Here is a 25571-nt window from a genome sequence, read left to right as displayed (position 1 = left end):
ACATAAATAAGCTATATGCCCCCATGTGCGCACTCAAAACATTGAGGGCGCTTAAAACTGGGGATCTCGGGTTTTGAAGGGCACGGCATATGCGGCTCTATTGATTGTCGGGGTTTCCTATCCACCCTGAGAGGGATTTTGGGATGCTTTTCCGTCTCCCAAGGGTGTAAACGAGGCTGAGCTCTGGCAAATGTGGAGGCCATTTCCATTGCTTGGGGGGTTGTTAGGTTGGTGTGTTGCCCTAACCATTCCTGGGTTCCGTAGGGCAATGCTTCCAAATATTGTTCCAAATAGATCTTATCCATGATTTCCTCTTTGGAACTGAGGTTGGGAGTGAGCCATTTGTCCGCGGCCGCTTTTAAACGGAAGAACAGAGTCTTTGGATTTTCCCCTGGTGCTCCCCTTTCCTTCCTAAAGCGCACCCGGTAGGCCTCGGCATCGAGTCCTAGGTGGTCTAGGATGATGATTTTGATTGTTGCATAAGGAGCGGTGTCTGTAGCGTTAGCTACTTGATAAGCCTCTTGGGCTTCCCCGGTGAGCAGGGGGGGGCCAAGAAAAATGGCCACTTCTCGAGTGGCTACCCACAGGCTAATGCGGCTCTCTCAAAGTTGATCAAAAAGGCGTCAGGGTCTTCCCCTGGTGTATACTTCTATAGGGAGACCCCCGATGGAGAGGGATGGGAGGTTCTGACCTCCCTAGAGGTGGGGGCTGCTGGGTCCGTTATCAGCTTCTGTAACCCCTCTAGTTGTGCCGCTATGGTATTCTTGAATGTTTCCCTGTAAGCTTGGGCCGAGGTTAGCTGTTGTTCTACCGCCCATCCCAATTGTTCCTGTCCTTTGACCAGGTGCTGTAGCAGGTCCTCCATCTTTGTTGTACAGATGGTCAATTTCGTGCCCGCATTCTCCACCACTTGTGGCGGGCAGTAATTACTCGCGGGGACACAAAAGGAAGGTAAAGAAGGCTTTATTGGTTTTAGGAAACGCCTTGGGCGTACCACGCTTCTGTAATACGGAAGAGGGGTATCAATGTCTTTCTTGGTTGGGGAAAGTTGCTCCTTCCAGAGTTCCAGCCCACTTCTTTTCCTATCCAGAGTGCTTCTGGGGGATGTAGGCACCGGTTCGGAAGTCGTTGCCAGCATAAAAAAAGAAAGCAAGGGACTTGCTTCAGTCTCGTGCGAGGTATCTTACAGTGTCAGGAAAAGGGAGTGAGGAGTCACACCGGTGCACAAAACATTAAGCTAAACAAGTGATTTAACGTGGTGCTAAATGTGCAAGGGAAAAGGGAGTGTCGGGGTCGATCGAGTGAGGTCTCATGGTGGTTTAAAACCCTTTCTACCCGCCCAGTCTGCAATACGAGAACGTACCTGGGAAAGCCACGCTTCCCCTGAAACGTGGCTGGGTGAAGCGCCTTGACGTTGGCCTCCTGGCTTCTCGGCTCGGCGGGTCGCCTCTGTTGTCGACACGTCTCCGCCCTTCCTCTCCTCCACGATGTCTTCTGCTCCATCGCCTCCTCTCGCGCCTTCGCTTCCTCTGGGTGAAAAACACACCTGTGTATCGTCTCTTCCGGTCTTTAGCTCGTCCTCTGCGTCATACCTGGGGGCGGGGTCATGTTCAAGTTCGGCCCAGTTAAAGAAACAGTGTTCCCCTTCTCCTTCCTGGTCGGGCTAAAACACCGCTGGGTCAGAACGTCTCCAGTTCTCGGACTGCCGTGTGGAAAGAGGGGAGAGGGTACTGCTCATACATTGAGGTGTCATATATTGGTAAGTCTTGGTTCCGTCCTGCTCCCCCCTGTCACAGTGGCGGTATGGGATTCCTGCACAGCCGCGAAAGATCTCCTGTAATGTGCGACCTTTGACAACTTGCAGATTGCCTGCCAATTCAAATTGCCGCTCCAACATTCGAGGAACATTACTGTCCCTTCGAGAATATGAATTGGATCGCTTCGCTTTTCTCACACGTTGGCAACAATGACCGTTTGGAACATTACGCATCTCAAGCCGCTGAAGAACTTCCGGACTGCAATCTCCAAGACTTGTAAGAAATTCACGTTATTCTTCGATTGCTTTTTTCCAACTTTTTTTTACTTTTTCCTTTACATTTTTTTAATACACTTAAATTTAATTATTTTCATATAATAACTTTCTAAGTATGCTCACGCACTTGAACTCTGTTTTCATTATTGCCCCTTATGTCTCCACTCTAACCAGGGATCGGTGATGTATGGCCTATGCAAATAAGCTATTTAATTGCTAAATTAGCCTAAACCCAACATCCATCTTGAAACCATGTCTATTCTTTGTGCATATGTCTCTCTGCCTACCTGTTATCCACAAAGCCCTTTCACACAAATGTACTCTTCCTCAGCCCGTGCTCACAAGCTGGCGATCAAGATAAATAAACACAACATTGTTTAGGAACTGGTTGGCACAGTGTGGTAATCGTATCCTACCTTTATTTTCATTATACAATTTAGTCATTCATGTCTAATAGCTATTGTTCATGTCACATGGAACTGTAACATGTAATGTGGAATTCACCGATGCAGGAGCTTCGGTTTGAATACAGCAGAAGCGGTTGGAGTTTGCCTCAGCTCGATGCCTTAGCTCTCTGCACAAACTTTTTTTTTGAAAGAGCTGAAGACAATAATGTATGGTTTGACCAGAAGGGTACCGAATGTGCTTCTCAGAAGCGCAATGTTTGTATGCCTGCTCAAAGTTCCAATGTGGGTAGAAGTATTACCAATTCTGATACGCACCAGATAGAATCTACTGTACAACAGCTTACTGACTGTTCTACTGTTGATAATTTTGTGTTACAAAAAAGCGGTACCATTACATTTTGCAAAACCTTTTTTTCTTTGTTTTCCTAAAGGATACATGTGGTAATCGTATCCTACCTTTATTTTCCTTATGTCATTTAGAGTAATTCAACCCTAATAGGTATTGTTGATGTCACATGGAACTGTAACATGTAATGTGGAATTCATTGATACAGGAGCTTACGTTTGAATCCAGCATAACAGATTAGAGTTTACCTCAGCTGGATGCCTTACCTATTGCACCAGTGGATCCATTTATGGCACTTAAATAAAGGCACTTTTTATATAACTTTCAAACTCCTTCGCTTTATTACATACAGCCACTTTCTTACACACACCTGATTTCACCATTTGTCTTCTGTGGCATTGCAACATATTGCATTATATTCTTCCCGATTATTTCTTTATTCCTGCTTGCTAAAACACTACATTTGAGTCTTCAGACCGGTAGGGGTGAGTAGTTCGCTTCCCATTCTTTGTATAGTATAAACGCATACTACCAATACTTACACAGGTCTGGTACTGTGGCCAGTATCCTACAGCGCCCACAGCACATCACTTTACAGCAATCAGCTCACGACTTAGACTCACAGTTTCATCCTCGAGTCTTCAGAGCGGTACCAGTGAGTAGTTTGCTTCCCACTCCCGCTATAGTCTAAACACATACTAACACCACCTGCACAGCAATGTTACAGCGGCCAGTATGCTACAGCGCCCAGAGCACATTAGGTTACAGCACTCAGCTCACAGTTTAGGTGCACGGTTTCATCCCGAGTTTACCGGTACCTCACCTCAGCACCCTCTCACTCTAGGCAAAACAGCACTTTCACACCGGTACGGGTAAATACTTCGCTTCGGCCAGTATGATACAGCGCCCACAGCACATCAGTTTACAGCACTCAGCTCACGGTCTAGGTGCACGCTTTCATCTCCAAGTTTACCGGCACCTCACCTCACCACCATCTCACTCTGGGCAAAACACCCCTTTCACACCGGTAAGGGTAAATACTTCACTTCACACTCCCTCTATAGCACACCCTAACCACCCTACAGAGCTGACAGCGCTCCTACCCTCCTCTTTCCTACTTTTTTCACCCTTTTTTCCCCTTACTCGCTTCAACGGAATCACAAAATGGCAGCCAACACTTCCTAGTTGCAACCGCTTGCACCGCTCGCAGCCAATAAGCAGCAAACTCGTGCTCGGAACGCCTCAGCCAATCAGATGGCAGAATTCCCACATATCGATATCTGTACATTTTGATATTTCTCCAAAACTACTGAACGAATTTACACCAAACAAAAGTGTGCTTTCTAGACCAAGACCCTTCTCCTTGCCAAATTTGGGGTAATTCTGTTCACCATTCGACCTGTAGCCTTGACTAAAGTTTCCTGTGAAAATTAACATGGAGAAAACACGTTTTGGGACCCCCCTTTTTTCTCAGCCCCCCCGTGACGAATCACCCCCAAATTTTTAACATAGGAGCTGATATAAACAAAGAATTAGTTTTGAAAATCTCATAAAGATTCAACAAACAACGCCAAAGTTATAAGCAGAACGAAAATTACTATCCCTATGGAAACTTGGTCCGAACTATAACTACCTACTGGCAATATATATGTATATATTCAACGAGAATTCCTGCCAATTATGCGAAGTATTGCAGGTTTATTCAGGCAAACAACAGAATATATATATATATATATATATATATATATATATATATATATATATATATATATATATATATATATATATATATATATATATATATATTTATATACAGTGCCGAAGCCCAGTTCCAGGAACAGCAGTGCATTTATTTGCGAGTATGAAAGGCAGCATATTCTCAGTTCATTTCCCTTATGTGTTTCAGCTCCACAATGAGCCTTGAACACAGGTGAGGTAGCTTATCTGTAAAGTGACTGCATGCTCATTTATATATTATATATATATATATATATTTCCAAAACACCTTTGCAGGTAATGAAAACGCACTCGAGCGATCTTTTTCCTTTTTCAGTTGTTTATTGCACCACAGTTTCTTGCAGCTACCAACGCGTTTCACCGCCCACAGACGGCTTGATCACGGTCAATACTCTTCCACTTACAATCACCTATAAGGTGTTCTTGTGCAAAGTCACATGACATACCACTACTTCTTGTCAATGGTAGAGGATTGTGGATAACGTAGTTCCTTAGTATTTACAATATGTTACAGACATTATGCAGAGCGCCACTTATGGCGCTTATACTTTGCTCTGTGATGTATAGTTATAACACCAAAGATTATCAATCTCGCCCTCTAGTGGGCCACATATGCATGATATGTTCGGTTGATTTCTTGCCCTCCAGTGGGCTTAACGGTATTTACATACTATATACATCCCTCAATTGTTACAACGTAAGGTTTTGTCTCCACCTAATCATCATATCCTTCTATATCATATAAGCTGTTATTATATTAACATTGACATTAACGGAAGAAAAACACTTTAGAAAAAAAACTTTTTCACCATATACATACAAAGTCCCAATTTGATTCTGCTGCAGTTCCAATTTCAAATTATTTACAATTGTATTTACAAATGAACATAAAGTTCTTCACTCTGGTTCAGACCTCCCGGATGTAAAGTTCTGAAGTTTAATATCTGTCGGGATTCCCTGCATCTTAGTTTACGTTCCCTGTCTCCACCTCTTTCATGAGGGACAATGGTTTCCAATGCGTAGAATTTTAGAAGTTTCCAGTCTCCGTTGTGTGCTGTTTCCATGTGCTTGGCCACGGCGTTAGCTCTGTCTTTATTTGCCGTTGCCCTTATGTGCTCCAAAATTCGTAGTTTTAATTCTTTCTTTGTGCTGCCATTGTATACCTTTGTAAACGAAAGGCTTTCAAAAATGTCAACAATGTAAAGCCTGCCAAATTGCGGTGAATAAAAAAGAAGTGGTATTACCAAATAAAAAATCTTGGGTCATTAAACAACTAATCAATTGCAAAACAGAATTCGTTGTATACGTGATTGAGTGCCCGTGCGCATTGAAGTACATTGGCAGCACAAAGAAAGAATTAAAACTACGAATTTTGGAGCACATAAGGGCAACGGCAAATAAAGACAGAGCTAACGCCGTGGCCAAGCACATGGAAACAGCACACAACGGAGACTGGAAACTTCTAAAATTCTACGCATTGGAAACCATTGTCCCTCATGAAAGAGGTGGAGACAGGGAACGTAAACTAAGATGCAGGGAATCCCGACAGATATTAAACTTCAGAACTTTACATCCGGGAGGTCTGAACCAGAGTGAAGAACTTTATGTTCATTTGTAAATACAATTGTAAATAATTTGAAATTGGAACTGCAGCAGAATCAAATTGGGACTTTGTATGTATATGGTGAAAAAGTTTTTTTTCTAAAGTGTTTTTCTTCCGTTAATGTCAATGTAAATATAATAACAGCTTATATGATATAGAAGGATATGATGATTAGGTGGAGACAAAACCTTACGTTGTAACAATTGAGGGATGTATATAGTATGTAAATACCGTTAAGCCCACTGGAGGGCAAGAAATCAACCGAACATATCATGCATATGTGGCCCACTAGAGGGCGAGATTGATAATCTTTGGTGTTATAACTATACATCACAGAGCAAAGTATAAGCGCCATAAGTGGCGCTCTGCATAATGTCTGTAACATATTGTAAATACTAAGGAACTACGTTATCCACAATCCTCTACCATTGACAGGAAGTGGTGGTATGTCATGTGACTTTGCACAAGAACACCTTATAGGTGATTGTAAGTGGAAGAGTATTGACCGTGATCAAGCCGTCTGTGGGCGGTGAAACGCGTTGGTAGCTGCAAGAAACTGTGGTGCAATAAACAACTGAAAAAGGAAAAAGATCGCTCGAGTGCGTTTTCATTACCTGCAAAGGTGTTTTGGAATTTAAATTCGGCAGGGCTCTGCCGAGGAAAACGCACCGGTGGTAGAGCGCCAGGGGTCGACCAAGCGGAGCCAAGTTGTGGGATATATATATATATATATATTCACTGAAAAAACCATAGGTTATAGACCATATATAGTTAGGAATTAGCATTTAGAAAACCTTATTTTACTCACACAAAACCATTGAAATTCCATATATAGTTAGTTGCACTAACTATATATCGCGCACCCGCAATCCACTGCTGATGATGTCACATATTACATCATTCATGACATGGTCAGTGACATCACTGATGACATCTCAAATGACATCTCAAATGACATCACTGATGACATCATCTAGTGTCTGTGTGTTTTTGTAAAGTTTAAATACGTTTTACATATTGAAGAATGACTGGATGTATGGAAGACTGAGTGTGTGTGTGGCTGGCTGGGAGGTGTGTGACTCTGTGCATATCAATGTGTACTTGTATCAGTGATTGTATAAGAGAGTAAGTATGTGTTAGTATATGTGTGAAAAGTATGGTGTTCTGTGTTTAACTATAGATGAGGAAATCGAAGTGTGATTGATTCTTCACAGGACTGACTAGGTGTATGAGTGCATATGATAGTGTTCTAATAATAACTGACTGTATGTATGAGTAATTGTATGGGTGAATGAGTGAATGTGTGTGTAGACGTACGAATCAGTGAGTGCGTATGTAGTAACTGGTATTGGTGTGTCATGATGTCATCAGTGATGTCATTTGAGATGTCATCAGTGATGTCATTTCAGATGTCATTAGTGATGTCATCAGTGATGTCACTGAAGTATGGTGTTCTGTGTTTAACTGTATAGATGAAGAAATGGAAGTGTGATTGATTCTTTACAGGACTGACTTGGTGTGTGAGTAACTCCATGGATGAGTGGCAGTGTGTGACTGTCTGCATAGGTGTATGAGTGCATATGATAGTGTTGTAATAATAAGTGACTGTATGTATGAGTTATTGTATGGGTGAATGAGTGAATGTGTGTGTAGACGTAGGAATCAGTGAGTGCGTATGTAGTAACTGGTATTGGTGTGTCATGATGTCATCAGTGATGTCATTTGAGATGTCATCAGTGATGTCATCAGTGATGTCATTTGAGATGTCATCAGTGATGTCATCAGTGATGTCACTGACCATGTCATGAATGATGTAATATGTGACATCATCAGCAGTGGATTGCGGGTGCGCGATATATAGTTAGTGCAACTAACTATATATGGAATTTCAATGGTTTTGTGTGAGTAAAATAAGGTTTTCTAAATGCTAATTCCTAACTATATATGGTCTATAACCTATGGTTTTTTCAGTGAATTTTCAAGGTTTTGTAAATGCTAATTCCTAACTATATATGGTCTATAACCTATGGTTTTTTCAGTGAATTTCATTGGTTTTTTAACAGCTAATATCTGTAGCTGTAAAATGTATTCTTCTTTAAATCCAAAAATATATTTTATATGTTTATGAATAATTTTTTTTTTAAATATTTTTTTTCTTCGTTCCCGCTTCGCGAATCGGGAAGCTTCCCGTTAGCTGACCTTGATGCCACGAAATAGACCGCGAGCCGGTAAACGTTTCTTTACCGCAAGTGCCGCGTTAGAAAACAACATCGTGACGCCTCCCGTCCGCATGACGTTTCACGTTGTCGCGTGATACGTCATATGACGTGCTACGTTAGCGAACTGGTACGCGAAGCGAGTCGCAAAGCGCAGGTTTCTGGAAGCAAACCGGGAGGCCCTGCAAAGCGCTTAACGTAAACACAGCAAGTCATGTGACTTGGTAATAACACTTTTCATTGGTTCATTTCACTTTTAGTGAAGTAGTGTGGCTCACTGGTTAGAGGTGGCAGACCCGAGAGCAGAGGACGGCCCGGGACCAGGGTTCGATTCCCGGCGCGGCAGGTTTCTGGACCAGGGTCAGCGGACTCGATAATTCTCTCGCCTCGGTGCCCACTCTGATCAGCGTTCACACTCGGCAACTCTGGGCATTAGCTTGCCTCATCTTCACTAACGGCCCCACCAGACCGCCGGGGATGCCTGGTCTCACCCTGGAGATACCCATTAAGGGACCATCTCTCAGGGAAGCCAGGAAGGGTTTCGCAGCGGTCGAAGCGCCTTGGGACCCTACGGGTAAGTAGTGCGCTATATAAATGCCTATACATTTACATTTACATTTACATTTTGGTTTCCTAATGATGTAAGACTAGGTCATATAATCTAAAATGAACACTTTTGATTGGTTGAGAACTCTTGTTTTTCCCAAATAATGAAAATCCCTCCTTCTTTCCTCACTCTGACTTTCATCATTGTGAGAGAAAGACCCTTTGTGATCACTGAGCAATGGCTTCTTTAGTAGCTTCAGCTGGTGCTTCCCCACCACCTCCACCACATCCAAGGAAGAGTGGACCACCTGCTCAAGTTATAATTCAGCAAGAAGAGGAAGAAGAGGAAGACGAGGAAGAGCAGGAAGAGAGGCAGTTTTTGCCTGAGGAACCCAGGACGTCTCACCGGAAAGAAAACTTCATTTGGCAATTTTTTAAAATTCCCAAAGGTCAGAAAAAAGTAAATGCAAGATACGTAACTTGCCTTATATGTCAAGATAGACTGTCCAGAGGAACCGAGAAAAAATACAGTTTCGGAAACTACACAATGCATCGCCATATGACTAGGTGGCATCCTAACAACTACAGTGCTGCACAGTTTCGGAACGACCTAGATAATCTCCCTATTATGGCCAGAAGATCTGTTGTACCGGAAGTAACGGGACCAGAGGGCAGGGAGATGGTGCCAAATATACAAATGAGATTTGGTGAAGTAAAACACATCTGCGTATTTTGCGATGGATTCATTTGCTACGGAGAAAGAAGCATCACTCTGATCAACAGAGCTATTGACTATCATATGCAAGTTTGTACGAAACGCCCAAAATAATAAATACTTTTTTTTTGTTTTGTTGCTCCTGTTGAGCCCTTTACAATGAATCGTTTTCATTGCCCCCTCCAAGAAAAACCCCAAAAAATATAAAACTGTTCAGAAAAATTCAAAAAAAGTAAAAAAATGTTCTGAAAAATAATAAAAAAAATATAAAACAACAAAAACAATAAAAAAAAAGTTCTTTTCAGAACTACCTCCCCGTTATTAAAAAATTGGTACAATATTTGGAACTGTGCCAACCTCTATTTCTCTTAGTTCGCTTCCCAGTTCGCTCGCCGGTACGCGAACCGGAAGCGAACCAAAAACAGTAAGTATAAGGGAAGGAAACAGACACTTATGTTAAAAGAAAGACAGCTATAGGGGAGTAAACTAGAGATACTATTACCCGTAATCCACTGCTGATGATGTCACATATTACATCATTCATGACATGCTCAGTGACATCATCAGCAGAGGATTGCGGGTTTTTTGGCAACGTGCCTTATCCACGGTTTAATAACGCTGCCTTTTGCTTTATATAAGTTTTCAAATTGTATGAAATATATACCAATAGGTCGTTATGAACCTTTAGGTAGTGCTTTTCTTCATGAGGTCTGGTCGCTTCCAAACACATACAGATGTTTCAAAGATGATCAAGAAGTTTATCTGAATGGAGAGGAATGCACTGAGACGCCAGATCATTCACTAATGTGTAGGCACATACAGTTACACGGTTCATGCAACAAACACCGACCAAATATGGCTTGCGTGTTGCAAGGCACGCCAGTTCCTGCTATCATCCCCACGTTCAAGTTGTTGGAAAATGGTAGTTATTTGATGCTCAATAATGAAGATTGTTCTGAGTTAATTAAAAGTATTCCTTTTATCGTAACAGTAAGTGAACGGGTTATTTGCTGCAGAAATGTTCTATTTTCTCCCACACATGAACATAGGGAGTTTTCAATCTGGCCACAAATACCAACCTTGGGAGAGATTTCAACGGCATGGCAAGAATAAGAGCTCTTTTGTCTCAGAGAGAGGTGGCCTTGAGTTCGGCCCGTGAAACTTTCGTGCTTCACATAGCGAACACCCGTACAGAGGTGCAGACCCTTTTCAATTCAGATTTGCCTTTCAATTTCAGCAAGATGGTTCGGACTATCTTTAACGCATCCTCCACAAAGACCCTGGCGCACTTTTTTAAAGTTGTTACCAGTGGTCTCGTGACTTCATTTGAGAAAATCTTTGGAGTCATCCCTGCTTTCTTTCATTCTATTTTCTCCACTCTGCTTCGTGGATTGGCATTTTTACTTGCATTACCAGCGGACGCTCTTGTGCTTTTTTACATTTTTAAATATGGATGTCCCTCCTATGCAACCTCCCACCCTGCAGCTGCTGACACTGTTCCGCAATCGCATGCTAGAATATTATGGCACAATGCCGTTGGCGATATTAAGCACGGCATATGGATTATCTTTTCGATTCTCCTACTTCACCTGTGTCCAGCCTGTATTTCACTGCCTGACCTGTGATTTCGATTGGGCCATTGATTTGTGTCTCTGCGGACCGGTTTCTCCTGACGTCGACTTTAATCAGCTGATGACTCCTATCATTACTCACGAGTTGGTTTGTCCTGGCGAAAGGATTATGGCTGTGGCATTGATGCATGGACTAATTGGTCCCTGGAATTTATTGGCGGCAGCACAGTCTTTCTTGGAACAGAGCTTTCTTGAAAACCCACTGAGCTGTCCTCTGATGGTGATAGAGGATCCGGTGCTGGGAGAGCACGTATGTTCTTTTCCGCTTTTAAATTGGATGGCTGAACTGTTTTCGGATGAAGACGGTGACTTCCTATTGGAGGCTGTTGCAGCTTATTTTGCATACACAGTTATGTCATAGACCTTTTTCATGTTTGATATGCTGAGTACTAGCATTTCATTGACAATTCATTGACTTATTTGTCAAGTTTTTATTATTTACCTTGCCTATTGGCTTAAGACTCGATAAAGTACTTGGCTGTTTTATTTTTCTTTAGCATTAAATTTTCCTAGTTTTTAATGCTTTACCTTGCGGACCGTCCACATATAAACTTGCAATCTGCTCTCATGAGATGGCACTTCTATTATCTTATTCAGTTCGTTTCCGGATCATGGGGAGGTGTCATCTAGGTCCTGGATATCTTTACACCGTGTTAAGTTAGCATGGGCTCATTACCGGTTTAAACGCCATTTTTCCTTTTTTGCAACTTCTGCACACGACACTTAGTTGTTGCTTTAGCTTTCCACCTAGTAGTTCATCGTGGTTTACATGAGAATAATATGTTATTGCTCTACTATCTGCTTTGCTTGTTAAACTATATCTGTACAGCGAGTGCTAAAGTTTCAAGAACAACACGATACAGAATTGTTATGAGGTCTGATCTCCACGACTTCATACTCATAACATAAGTGCAACTTCTGCCAATTCTGGGCATGAGGCGGGTTTTATATTGCTTTGCCGAACACACATACACAACAGTTGATGCGGTTCACATGAAGAGAGAGCTGGTGTATGCTGATGTGATTCCTTCAAATCTAAGACACTAAAGTATGGGCACGCCCTAAACTAACACAAAGAGACCTTCTTAGCAAATAATATAATATGTGTATTAGGGAGGGTGAGATATAAGCAGCCGCGGGCCGTGGAGGGAGTTACGGTGAGGCAGGGAGGCGGGGAGGGGGAGAAGCAGGGTGGAGCCCTCTCTACCCTGCCCCTCCCCCTCCCCGCCTCCCTGCCCCACCGTAACTCCCTCCACGGCCCGCGGCTGCTTATAAGTGTTGCTAACTCTTATTCATTTACAGCATGTTAACATACTGTCACCATTCGCTTTTTATGTACTAGTAACTATGCTGGTAATTTTGCTACTGATAATATGTGTACTTGTATTCTCCACCCTGCTTCTCCCCCTCCCCGCCTCCCTGCCTCACCATAACTCCCTCCACGGCCCGCGGCTGCTTATAAGTGTTGCTAACTCTTATTCATTTACAGCATGTTAACATACTATCACCATTCGCTTTTTATGTACTAGTAACTATGCTGGTAATTTTGCTACTGATAATATGTGTACTTGTATTATCTAAGATACTACGCCTGAGAAGACGGCATTAGTAAATAAACATTTCAAATACACATGTGTTCTTCTTAACTCCATGTTCTGGTTTCTAAGAAATATATAACGACCGACTGTTCATGAGTTCCACGTATCCTGAGGTACTATAAGTTCATATTCTGGATTGTCTAAACATTGAGAGTTTGTTATATCCAATGTGACACTGTACCTAGCTTGCTAAGGAGTTTTTGATTACTAACGTGAGTTTTGGGACACCCTAATTCGCCGAGGTTCCAATCCTCTGTCCACAGTTCTGTGTGAGAACAGAAACCCTGCGACAGGGGCACCCCCGACCCTTGCTGGAGCTTCATCACACTTGCGATACAACTCCAGCAATGCGCCACCTTTACGGCACAGATACATCACGCATCTGTGCTGTTTTTGCCCCATGATGCGCCGCATTGTAAATGCAGCACACCATAGGTGACGGAACAGCGGCAGAGAATGACTAACACATCCCTGGTGATGCGCCAGTCATCATAAATGTATCCCTATGCTTCTTATCTTGTTAGAGATGAACCGCCATAAGTATCATCAAAGTTTTTTGCATTTCCTAAATAGCGAACTTTAAGGAATAAATAGCGATTCTTTACCATTCCTAGTTTGCGATTAGCTATTTGCTAATTACAAATTACCCATTCATTTCCTTCATTTCCATAGGGCGGTTGGACTCACTTTTAGCTCGAACGGCTGAATGGATTTCCACGAAACTTGGCAAAATTGTAGGGACTGGTAGCCCGATGTGCCTTTGCTATGTCTCAAGATATATGCTCCAGTGGTTTTTACGAAAATTAACTTTGAAAAATATATATTGGGCTACATTGGCCTATATATATGTTGGAGCCCAAATGTAGCCCAATGTAGCCCAATGAAGCCCAATGTAGCCCAATGTAGCCCAAAGATGGCCGCCAGACACACAAAAAAACAAATGTAGCCCAAATATCAGCCAGATGTAGCCCAACTATAGCCCACTGACAGAATGACCAATCGGCTTCGCAAACCTCCGTTACGCGAAGCGGAGCGCTGTTACAGATATATATCTTTTTTTGAACGTTAATTTCTCAAAATCCACTGGAGCACATATATTGAGACCTAGCAAAGGCACATCGGGCTACCAGTCCCTAATATTTTGCCAAGTTTCGTGCAAATCCATTCAGCCGTTCGATTATTATTATTATTTTTTTTTTTGCCCCGCGGGGCCCTTTTAAAACCTCCACATCAAACCTAGGGGGTCAGCGAGGATCTACTATGCCCCCTTATGGTTATTTCCCCCTTTGTTTTGGCCTCCTCTTGTCTCTCGATCCTACCGAGAGACAAGATGGCGGCCGCTACGGACTTTTTGGAATGTTGACAGACGCCAGAGAACCAATCAGCTTCGCTTCACAAAGCTCCGTTGCGCGAAAAGTACGCGTCCTGGGACGCTGCCCGGTCCGCTGTTACAGATATATATCTTTTTTTAAACGTTAATTTCTCATAATACACTGGAGCACATATATTGAGACCTACAAAAGGGACATCGGGCTACCAGTCCCTACAATTTTGCCAAGTTTCGTGCAAATCCATTCAGCCGTTCGGGCTAAAAGCGAGGCCAACCGCCCTATGGAAAACTCAATGTTAAAAACACGTTTTGGGACCCCCCTTTTTTCTCGGCCCCCCCTTGACGAACCCCCCCCAAATTTTCAAGGGCTGCTCAGAAACAAAATGTGCCATTTTCCTGAAAATTTCAGCCACTTCCGTCCACAAACGCCAAAGTTATTAGACATAGAATTTTCAAAAATCCCATAGAGAAAAAATCCTAACTATATATACCTACTGGCGACCGCCAGTAGGTAATATATATATATATACATATATATATATATATATATATATATATATATATATATATATATATATATATATATATATATAGAGAGAGAGAGAGAGAGAGAGAGTGTGTCAAGCCAAACATATGTAGAGTTAAGTACAGTAAATCTAAACTTACTTATATACATACCATAACAGTATTCTGGTAGTCAATATTTTGGGAACAATATTTTTGTAGCACAATATGTTCGATATGATATTCTGGTGGAATACTGTTCTTGGGGACACCAGAAGCCCACTCTACAACCAGAAAGGTTAAGCTGGCGATACACTTTCATGTCACTTGTTTGGGAGACCTGTGTCTCATATTTCAACATGTTGACATTAAAGAAGGCCATGGCTACTGCATCACATCATCTAATACTTCCATTTCTTCAGAGAACATTTTATTTAATCCCCAGAATCAAGTCAGGGAGAATATGAGTGAAAGCACTGAAGAAACTGTAGAGTAAGGTAATAGAGAGACGGTCCGTGAAGAGGTTGCGGTTATCTGCAGTATGTTTATTATAACTAATAAAGCCACCATCCAACAAGGATCTCACCTTTGCATTGAGAAGATTTTGGTTTAGTTACTGTACAATTCAATTGCTTTTTTAGGAAAAGCTGCTTGAAGGGCAGTTCTGCAAACCCATTCCCACTGCATTTTAGAATGAGGTGCCAAGGTCAAGCAATGGTTGTCAGTAAAAAGGTGCTACAAAACTCCTTGTGTGATCCCATTTCATACCATACAGAGGGGATACCTTTCACCCTGGAGGTTATATGTGAAGATTGTTGCATTAGATCTAAATTCTGAAGCAATATGTGTGTGAAGAAAAAAAGCTCAACTCAAAATCTCAGAATGATGCCTAACATCTTAAGACAGGAATATCATTAAAATCTATAACTACTTGACAATAAAACCAGAAAGAAAACTTTCACTTGTAGACTGTCAAATGTGTAGGCATGGACTATCAAGCCACTTCATTTTTAAACTAACTACTCAAATCCTTATACCCTTTACTAATAACGACCTGCTTAACAAAATGCAGTCTGGATTTAGGGAGAAACATAGCATAGAACCAGCTACACTTCACATTATTGATGAAAAACCTTAAAATACTAGATGTGAAAGATTGCTGTTTACTGCTGTGTTTAGACCTAACAGCAACTTTCAACATTGTAAATCACACAATCTTAATAAAAATCCCCCCACCAGATTGGGCACTAAAAGCATTGTACCTAATTGGCTCTACTCCTTCCCCACTGCCAGAACCACAAGTCATTAAACTTGATGCATTCATATCATAATCATATTATTTGACCTGTAGTATCATTCTCCCCTCACATCTTTAACGTCTACAGGAAGCCCCCATCAGAAATGGTACAAGTGGAGACCATAACCCTACATCAGTATGCAGATGATGCCAAACTCTAATTTATGGTATCTATATGCAAAAACATTAGCAACCGTTAAAACTGCCTTCAATATATGATCAATTGGACACATGCCTTCTTCCTGAAATTGTACTCCAAAGAAGAACTCATACGTCTGCATTCAAACAATCCTCATTAATCAACACATAGATGGCTACGGGCAATATGTATGAAACTTTGGTTTTGCGATTCTCAAATAGCGATTTTTTGCCAATCGCTACTTGAGAATTGCTAAACGCTATATATGTAGGATTTGCAAATAATTTAGCGAATCCTACATATTCCTTAATTGCGAATTGCAAATTGTGATTCACAATTAAGGAATACCTCCTCATTCATTCCCATGGGCCTAGTGGCCCATAGGAATGAATGGGAAGACATTCTCAATTTGCGATTCTCATTTAGAGAATGGCAAATTGAGAATGTAATTTCAAGAGTGCTAGGGTGTCAGAAGGACACCCTGTTGCATCCCTGAAATGTGCATAAGTGTCATGTGGCACACATACATGCCCTGGGGGCATGTATGTGTGCCATATGGCACTTTGAAAAATGCAAAAAAGTGAATTTTTCAAAGAAATCGCAAAATACCACCAACTTGAAGTTGGTGGTAATTTGCGATTCCTTATGCCAAATTGCACTTTTTCTGGGCCTCTTACATTGCATTTAAGGAATCGCAATCTGCGATTCCTTAAATGCAATCGCAAAATAGGGACTCACAAATTTGCTATTCCTTATTTTGCTAGGCTGTTTTCCATTCATACATCCCACTTAGCTAAATTGCGATCGCAAACGCTGAAATTCTGCGAATTTCGGCGTTTTCGATCGCAATTTTGAATGATACATGTGGTCCTAAATGAATTATCACCCTAGAGTAAGTTACTGATCCCCAAAAAGTGCCTTCCCAGATCCTGGACCCTTGGTTATGATCAGAGTGCACTCCTCTATAAAGAAAGAAGATATATGAGGTGTTGGGCATTTCGTGAACAGGAAGACTGGACCTGCTCCCTTCATTCCAGAATAACCTGAGTGACTCCAAGAGTCAGTTGGCTGACCTTCTGTTCTGGGCTACAGGGACAAAACAAGTTCCAGAGGACTCCCTGCAACTGCCCAGCGGACCTGCTGCAACTAAACCTGCACTTGACCTGACTGAGCCCTGCTGGCCTCTGCTTAAGTGAGCTTCTAATCCCCTAGCAGTGCCATCGCAGGTCCTGGACCCTTAGCTAGCATTAGAGTGACTCCTCTGTGAAGAAAGGAGACATCCTTACATTTGGACTCTTCATGACTGCGAAAGGGCCAGTTTGCGCCAAGAGTCTGCAGTTCGCAACGACCGCCAGGGTGAAGCTTCAGTGAACCCGCACTCCATCGCAGTCAGCCTGAATTGTGACTTTCCCTGCGGTCTAGTAAAACCAGATGATTGCTAGTGGTGCTTTGTGTTTTTAGGCGCTATCCTTGCAAAACTTTGAAATTGCATATCTCCAATTCTAGTGATTGAGTTTTTGTTGCTATGGTATCATTTATTAATTAAAATCTACCATATTTTTCGAAATTGCTTAGAATTTTATCTTGTGTTCTATTTTTAATTTAATACAGTTTGGGTGCTGTATAAAAACTTTACACAGTGCCTCTAAGTTAAGCCTGACTGCTTTTTTGCCAAGCTACCAAAGGGTTAAGCACACATTAATTTAGGAACTTTTGTGGTTCACCCTGACAAGAATTGTAGTTGTTGCTTAAGAAGGATTGTCACCAGGCTCAACCAATAACGCAATTTCTTACAGTAACAAACATTAGGAAATTGAACCATGTTATGTGAATTATTAAACAACTTAATAGTCTCCAATTAGAAGCAAGCATCACCTTCAAAATCACCTGTATAATGCATGAAGCAGTTTCACACAGGGCTTTTGTCATACCCAATATATATATAGAGACCTAATAGACACAAGAACAAAAGAAAGACTAACCTAGAGATAAAGCTAAAAAAGCAAAACTGCCAGACTGGCATTTTCATACCTAGCACTAAAGCTATTGAACTTAATACTAGAGGTTATAAGAACTAGTCCTACCCTATTAAGCAAAAAGCTCAAAACATACCTCTTCAAGGTCCTTCTTCTTTAGCTTCCTCGAGTCCTTCTAGTTCTTTCTGATACATGCACTTACCTGTCACTTCCTATTCTGATATTTTATGTACCTATAGTGTCTATGCAAAGCACCCTGGTGCACCAGTGCCAAGGGCCTCAAACTAAAAAATATCATACATATATTCATTAATAAATAAATAAGTAAATCATAAAGGCAAAACAGATTAGGAAAACTTGTGCATGATTTCTTATACAATGCCATCTAAGGCATGTCCATCAAGGACAGGTACTTTTATTGAGTTGTAGTCATATACAGGCATATATTACTAACAAAACACATACATGAATTGCCTGTTTCAAAGGCTACAACATAAAGATGGGAATCACATCCACCTTGGAATATTGGACAAATTAACGTTCAGGATACAAAATAAAATAAATCTCAATTAGAACATTTTAAAAGACCTATAATCTCTAATTAGCAAATGTTCTCAATAAAAACAAGATATGAGCATCTGTAGACGTTTTAATTCTCATCATTATTATAAAATGATGTTTACTTGAGGAATATCCTGCTTAAATTACTCATTTCCCGCAAACGGTTATTGCGCAGATTCTTGTTACAAGTAATGCTCTACACTGGTCTTGCAAAACCATTTTAATGTCACCTTAATGATGCTCAGTAAGTATGAATGATATAGTTGATGAATGATATCCAATAATATCATGGTTCTGACTGACATGTTTTATGTTTGAGGATTTTTTGCATGTACGCTTTCATGATATCATTTCCACCAGTGTCTCTTAACATAAGAGGCTAGGTAGTGTGCTGCAGAGCAAAACATGCAAACAAACATTACATCCCATGTGCTGAAGAAAGGACCAATGTACAGCATTCAATAGTGTTTTCAAATCTGGTTCAGAAAGGAAGTCACATCAGCAGGCCTGCAAGAGGTCAAAGTCAATTAAACCAGAGCCATGATGTTCTGTGTAATTAAATTAGATATCATTTCGAAAAATTAGTTATTAATGGAGAAGGGGTTGTGTATTTTAACATTGTTTCAGTAATGTGTTGAGCTAGGCAAGGTACTCTCCTCTAGGAAGTTAAAAGAACCCTAATGAAATCATATGGGTTTCTCTTTAGGTTGTCACACGATGTTTAGTAGTTCTGTTTACTGAAATAAAAACAACATAGAGGGGTAAACTTCTTTGAAATATATGTTAAACTGAATTTACAGAAAGAGTGTGTCTCCAATGAGGACTATTTCATGCATCACTCAATTAACCAAGTATGAGCCCCCGAAATCTTTAAAGAGGTTAATGTGTTGTAGGACGTTCTTACCTTTTCTTTCAGTTCTGTACATATCTTCTGCTGTTTTTTTCTGTCATCTGCCAACATTTGTTCTGTCTCATATGCAGCACAGGCTTCGGCAATTGTCATTATTGCTTTCACCAGCAGGTTTTTTCTGTCCCGAGCCCATCTGTCTATCAAAACCTTCCGCTGATTTCTGCTAAAACGGAGGTTGTCCCAGTACTTTTCATGAGCCACCTAAAACGCGTATTTCAGCAGAAAATATCACTTGGGATAACGATAATTGCATAAACGGATGTATGTCAAACTAATCATAATCAAAACACCAACATCAAAAATACCCAACTGTTTAGTGTTAACATATACTGGAAAAGCCCAAATGAACACAGCAGCAAATGCCTGCAATTTTATGCAAATTTGTATTACCAGGTGGAGTAAGTCATTATTATTCCATTAATGTGATAACAGAAACAAATATATTTCCATATCAACCGTAAAGTACAGCCGCATAAGATGCTTGAAGAGGTAATGAGACTTCCTTTGAGTGATTATTAAAAGCATTTTGCATACAAATGTAGACAAGGCAATTCAGTATTTCATGCATAAATTACTGCAAGTTTCATTTTGACAAAGACTAGTAGAAACGCAGATTCAGTACACAACATCAAAACATTGCTGTACCAATAGCACTTCTGCCAGACTGTCCATTTACTGTCACTGACAAACAGGTTTTGGGTCACACTTGCTAATCAATCTCTGTTGTCTGTGACAAACCCTACACTCTTTAATCAAAAACATAATTTGAGTGTTAATAGAATGTAACTATTAATATGTGTTTACATATATTTACTGAAAAAAGTAAAGGTTACAGAGACGTTAGAGTTAGGAAATAGAATTAAAAAAAACTTAGAAATACACTGATAAACCAAAGGTTACAGGGACGTTATAGTTAGGCTAATATTTCACTCATGCAAAACTAGATAGATTCAGCTGTTATAGTTACCTGAGTAAACTATAACTCATGCCCCCTCAATGCACTGCTTATGACCTCACATATTACATCACTCACTACATGGTCAGTGACATCACTGATGACATCTCAAATGACATCACTGATGACATAATCCAGTGAATATGAGTGTTTTCTGAAAATTACTGAGTGTTAAACATATACTAAGGTAACTCGCTGTGGAAGTGCCTGTATGGGTAAGTGGGTGGGTATGTAAGTGGTGTATAGAAGAGTGACTGGGTATATAAGAGACTGTATACATGAGATAGTGGGTGTGTGAGTTTTTGTACAGGTGAGTGAGTGCATGTATGAGTAAGTGACTGGCTGTGTGAGTATCTGTATAGTTGACTGAGTTGGTGTATCAGAGGTTGTAAATTGTAAATGAGAGGGTGCATGGGTGGATGAATGGATGCTTGAGCAGACACATAACTCTCTGTATGGGCGAGTGACAGGATACATGAGTGCGGGTCTCAGTGCATCAATGGGTGTGTAAGTGGGTGTATGGGTGAGTGAGTGGGTGTATGATTGGCTGTATGTGTGAGCGAATGGGTGTTTTAGTGGTTGTATGGGTGAGTAAGTGAGTGTGAGAGAGGTTGTATGGGAGAGTATGTGGTTCTCTCAGTCACTGTATAGGTGACTGAGTATATCTATTACTATATGTATAAGTAACTGAGTGGCTGTGTGAGTAATTGTATAGGTGAGGTAATGGCTGTGTGAGTGACTATATGGATGAGTGAGTAGGTATGTGAGTAGGTGTATGGTAACGAATTTACTGCTCTATGGGTAAGTTGATATGTTATTGACTGTATGGATAAGTGACAAGTGGTGTTAGTGTTTGTATAGGTTCTGTGAATGAGTTTGTTAGTGATTGTGTGGGAGTGGGTGTATGACATGTTTTATGGGGGTGTAAGTGGGTGTGTCAGTGTTTTTGTGGATGATGTCATGAGTGATGTAATTTGAGATGTCATCAGTTATGTAATTTGAGAGGTCATCAGTGTGTGAGGTCATAAGCAGTGCATTGGGGGGTGAGTTATAGATAGCTCAGGTAACTATAACTGCTGAATTTCTCTAGTTTTGTACAAGTGAAATGTCAGGTTAACTATAATGTCCCTGTCCTTTGATTTATTCAGTGAATTTCTAAGGTTTTTTAAAATTCTATTTCCTAACTATAACGTCTCCGTAACCTTTGGTGGTTTTTTCTGTGAGTTTCTAAGGTTTTTTTAATTCTATTTCCTAATTATAACTTCTCTGTAACCTTTGGAGTCAGAGAGTCAAAGCCAAAAATCTTTATTCGGCTAGATAATAGCCATAAAAGAGCAAAATAAAACATTGTTTAACGAAAAATAAACATGATACAATGTTAGCCAACATAATCAATACCCAGGAATTCATTTTCTAACAATATTACGGAGCCAAACTGCAGAGGAGATAAACTTATAAACCATAAAACAGGTGAAATCATAATTTAAATGAAGTAGGTGCATAATGCAGGTTGATACTTTCTAATGTTTAAAAATCTTAATAATGGTTTTTAAAAAGTGTGTCTCGGGTTAAGATAAAGTTTACAGAAAAACAAATTGCAGAGTGCTCTGTGCAGGAATTGAGTTACATGGACACAAATCTAATTTAGCATCACAATATGGGTCATTTGGGTACAAAACAAACAAGTGAGCAATTCCCATCCTGAACCTAATCAAGTAAAACATTTTGGCTTGATTAAAATAAAAGGAAAGATAAGATTCAATTTGTGGGGAGCTAATTAACAATGAGTGTTCTACAACGCTTTTCTTGTCCATCTCCTGGTTGTCTCTTACATTCTTCAAGTATAATAGGAAGTCATTTTTGAGCTTATCTTTTGGAATTGCAGATATGTTTCCAGGTCTATTAAAACAATCCTGCAATCCCAACTTATCCAGTTGATCTTGCAAATAGGAGAGCCAGGGATTTTTTTTTACACAATCCAATTTTAAACAATCCAAGATTAAGTCACAGTTCAGGGCTAGTTCCTCTTTTACCCAAATACTACGCCAAAGCATCAGAGGTGCTAATTGCATATGAGAGGACAATGGTATTACTCCCAATTCCTTATGGCACATAACGGCCGGGGTACTTTTGGGTAGTGTCAGCACATGTCTTATCATATTCTCAGCTCGCTGGAGACCCAGAGTGTTGGTGCAGCCCCAGACTCCAGCGCCATATAAAGTGGTGGTGCATGTTCGTGCTTTATATATGTCTGTGATAGCTTTTATGGGGCGAGAGTCTAATTTGTTTGTAAAACTAAAAATGGCCTCCTTATTTTTGTTAAAGCCCCCAATCCTTGCATGAACTAGATGGGACCAAGTGTTTTTTCATTAAACAGAATGCTTAAATAAGAAAAAGTTGGCACCTGGCACAATATTTAGTTGTTTATATAAAATGTCATAGTTTTAGATGGTGATTTACCAGCTACCACAAAATGTGATTTTACAACATTAGTTTTTAACATAAGACCACTCATAAATTCATTAAAACTGGTTAAAAGTTTTTGTAGTCCCACCCCAGTTCTTGACATGTGGTAAATAAATAAATTACCGGTACTATTTTTCTATGCATTAAATGAAAAGGATAGCTCAATAAATAAGAGGCAGAGTCCGTGGTATCTGAGTCATACGGGCTTTAATTAAGTGGCTCGAGCCAATGGATATCGGGTTCCGTCACCTACTAAGGTTCAGGAAGGGACATTCAACATTTCTTTGACATCATACAATATATATAGTAGAACTGTACAGTTGCATTGAATACAGTAGGCGTAACAAGTGACAAACGAAAGATAAGAACATATGGGCGTGAAAAGAAGGCGTGCACAGGGCGTGCACGGAGGTGTGTGATGTAGACGTCACAGAAGTGTCGTAAGTGGGTGGACACATGGAGGGGCTACATGTGCAGCTGGAACCTTTAACCTACTGGTGCGCGCAAAACGAGTCATGACGTGTAACTGGGGAGAGCTGGGGGGCCCTGACTCCTAGCACTAGTAGAGGAGACTAAAGTCTGGGATGTCAGAACGACCTGTACCTATAGCGTATCTGATATCTTGTGTTTAGAGTACATGTTGCTTGATTCTAAAAGTCATCAGGGCAAAGGCTACTTGTCACTAAAGGCTAGTGTGTGCATATATTTCTTCATGTATTGCGTGAGCTATGGATCTTCTATGGATACTAATTCAGTAAATTACTTGCATGGAGACAGAAAGACTAGACTGTAGATGGATATGTTTATGCTGTTCGTTAGCTAGGAATGTGAAGGCGGGGAGCTGAACAGATAACTGTAGGCATAACATATTCTTGGCAGGCAGGCCAGGCCGAGTCCGGGCACCGCGTTGCTTGGCAGGAAGTAAGTGAAGGGTCAGGGATGCGGGCGGGGCTGCATCTCTCAGAGCATTTCAGGAGACTTGAGGCCTGAATCTCATGTCCGGGCCCTGTGGAGCCTTAAGAACGGGTGTATCTCGATGATTTAACGTGCACCATGTAAAGACGTTGGCAACATAGGCCTGAAAGCCTAATTCACGTTGCTTTCACGGAGAACTGGATAACTGACATATTAACGTTGGACGCAACTGCAAATGCGTCTTGATTATCGGCCATAGAGGGGAAATGCATAGCGATCATGCACATATATTACATGTTGGGGAACACGTAGGGACACATAACAGGGCAAAATTCAATTTTCCTCATTCCCTCCTTGTTCCCTACGTTCCCTTCAGGAAACATCAATATTCATGAGACCATCTATCTGTTCATATAGCATCATTTGCTCGTCTTTTCTCATTTGGGAATGGGATCGTGGACGTGGAATACAAGATGTAGCGCACAAGCCGCAAATCGCTGGACCACATTGTAAACAGAGACAACAACTGAATATGATCATTACTACTACTCCCAGGAATGACAGTACTTTCCATCCCCATGCAGATATTACACTCCAGAGCCAGCCGGACCAAGTCCAGGTGCCTGGATTCTGGTGTAGCTGATGAGCTATTTTATGAAGTCTAGTTATTGCTGAATACACAGACGGTGCGTTATTAGGAATGAAAACGCAACAACTAGATCCGATAACTCTACAAGCTCCGCCCCTATCGGCCAGGATGACGTCAAGGACAAGGCGGTTCTGAAGAACAACAAATCTCATAGCAGACTGCTCTTCTGTTAAGTTACCTAGGGCGGAAGTAGTCTCATTCACTACTGCTTCAAGGGTTCTGGTTAACCTGCGTATTAATTTACTATTCTGGACAGGACCTATGAAAAAAAAGAAACCTTTATTGAAATCCGTATACTGTTCCAATGCAGTTTCAGTCTGATCGACAATTGGGGACTCGATCTCCCTTCTATGTCTGACGTGTACTAGATGGGTATTTCGGTGATAATCAGATGGGGCTAGGAAAACTGGTGGCAGTAGGAATGCGATGTAACATGTTCCATCCCAATCTAGGGGCAAACGTACATAAGCGGTTTGACCACATATAAAATAGGAATGACGTGAAGCTTTGAAAGTAGACTTCCCACTGTCACTGTACTCGACCATAGTAGTACAATCACTGTGTCCTAGATGTACTGAACCATTCTTTCTAACACATAATTCGCCTTTCACTGGTAGAACTGTTATAGAAGGCAAGTCTGAATTGGTCTCGGACTGAACATTCAAAACCATGAGGTTAGAGGAAAAATTGCCTAGATCATATACTTCATTTTCTAAATCTAACCCTGTCCTATGGGAAAGACCGTCCTTGTCTGGGAAACAGGTTTCATTCATGACTGTATTCAGAAGGGAAGCTGTGGACTTGTCGTCTAAAAATGACGTTAACGTAAACCATGCTCCACACGAACCATTGTGTGAAAACGGATAGGGAAAGAGTGGCAGAACTCCCTTCACTGTCTGGAAAGGGGGAAGTCGACCACATACCCAGCAATTAGTGGCATTGCTGGTCTGATGTGAATAGTGTAACATACGAATAAAAGTATTGTTGCGCATTGCAAGTCGATAGGACAACTCGTGAGGGGGTACATGAAAGATCATA

The 25571-nt window shown here is 41.0% G+C and overlaps 1 protein-coding gene across 1 annotated transcript in view; it reads right to left on the bottom strand.

The window, feature by feature from the left end:
- Positions 1-25571, bottom strand: part of CCDC148 (coiled-coil domain containing 148) — a 1212845-nt gene that overhangs the window by 477936 nt on the left and 709338 nt on the right. The window contains exon 10 of the mRNA XM_078681707.1: positions 19543-19749. Within this exon, the coding sequence (XP_078537833.1) occupies positions 19543-19749 (207 nt within the window). The remainder of the gene's footprint in view (positions 1-19542; positions 19750-25571) is intronic.

Source organism: Lissotriton helveticus, chromosome 3_1 (assembly GCF_964261635.1).
Source record: "Lissotriton helveticus chromosome 3_1, aLisHel1.1, whole genome shotgun sequence".
Lineage (NCBI taxonomy): Eukaryota > Metazoa > Chordata > Amphibia > Caudata > Salamandridae > Lissotriton > Lissotriton helveticus.
This window is presented reverse-complemented; position numbering and strand designations above follow the sequence as displayed.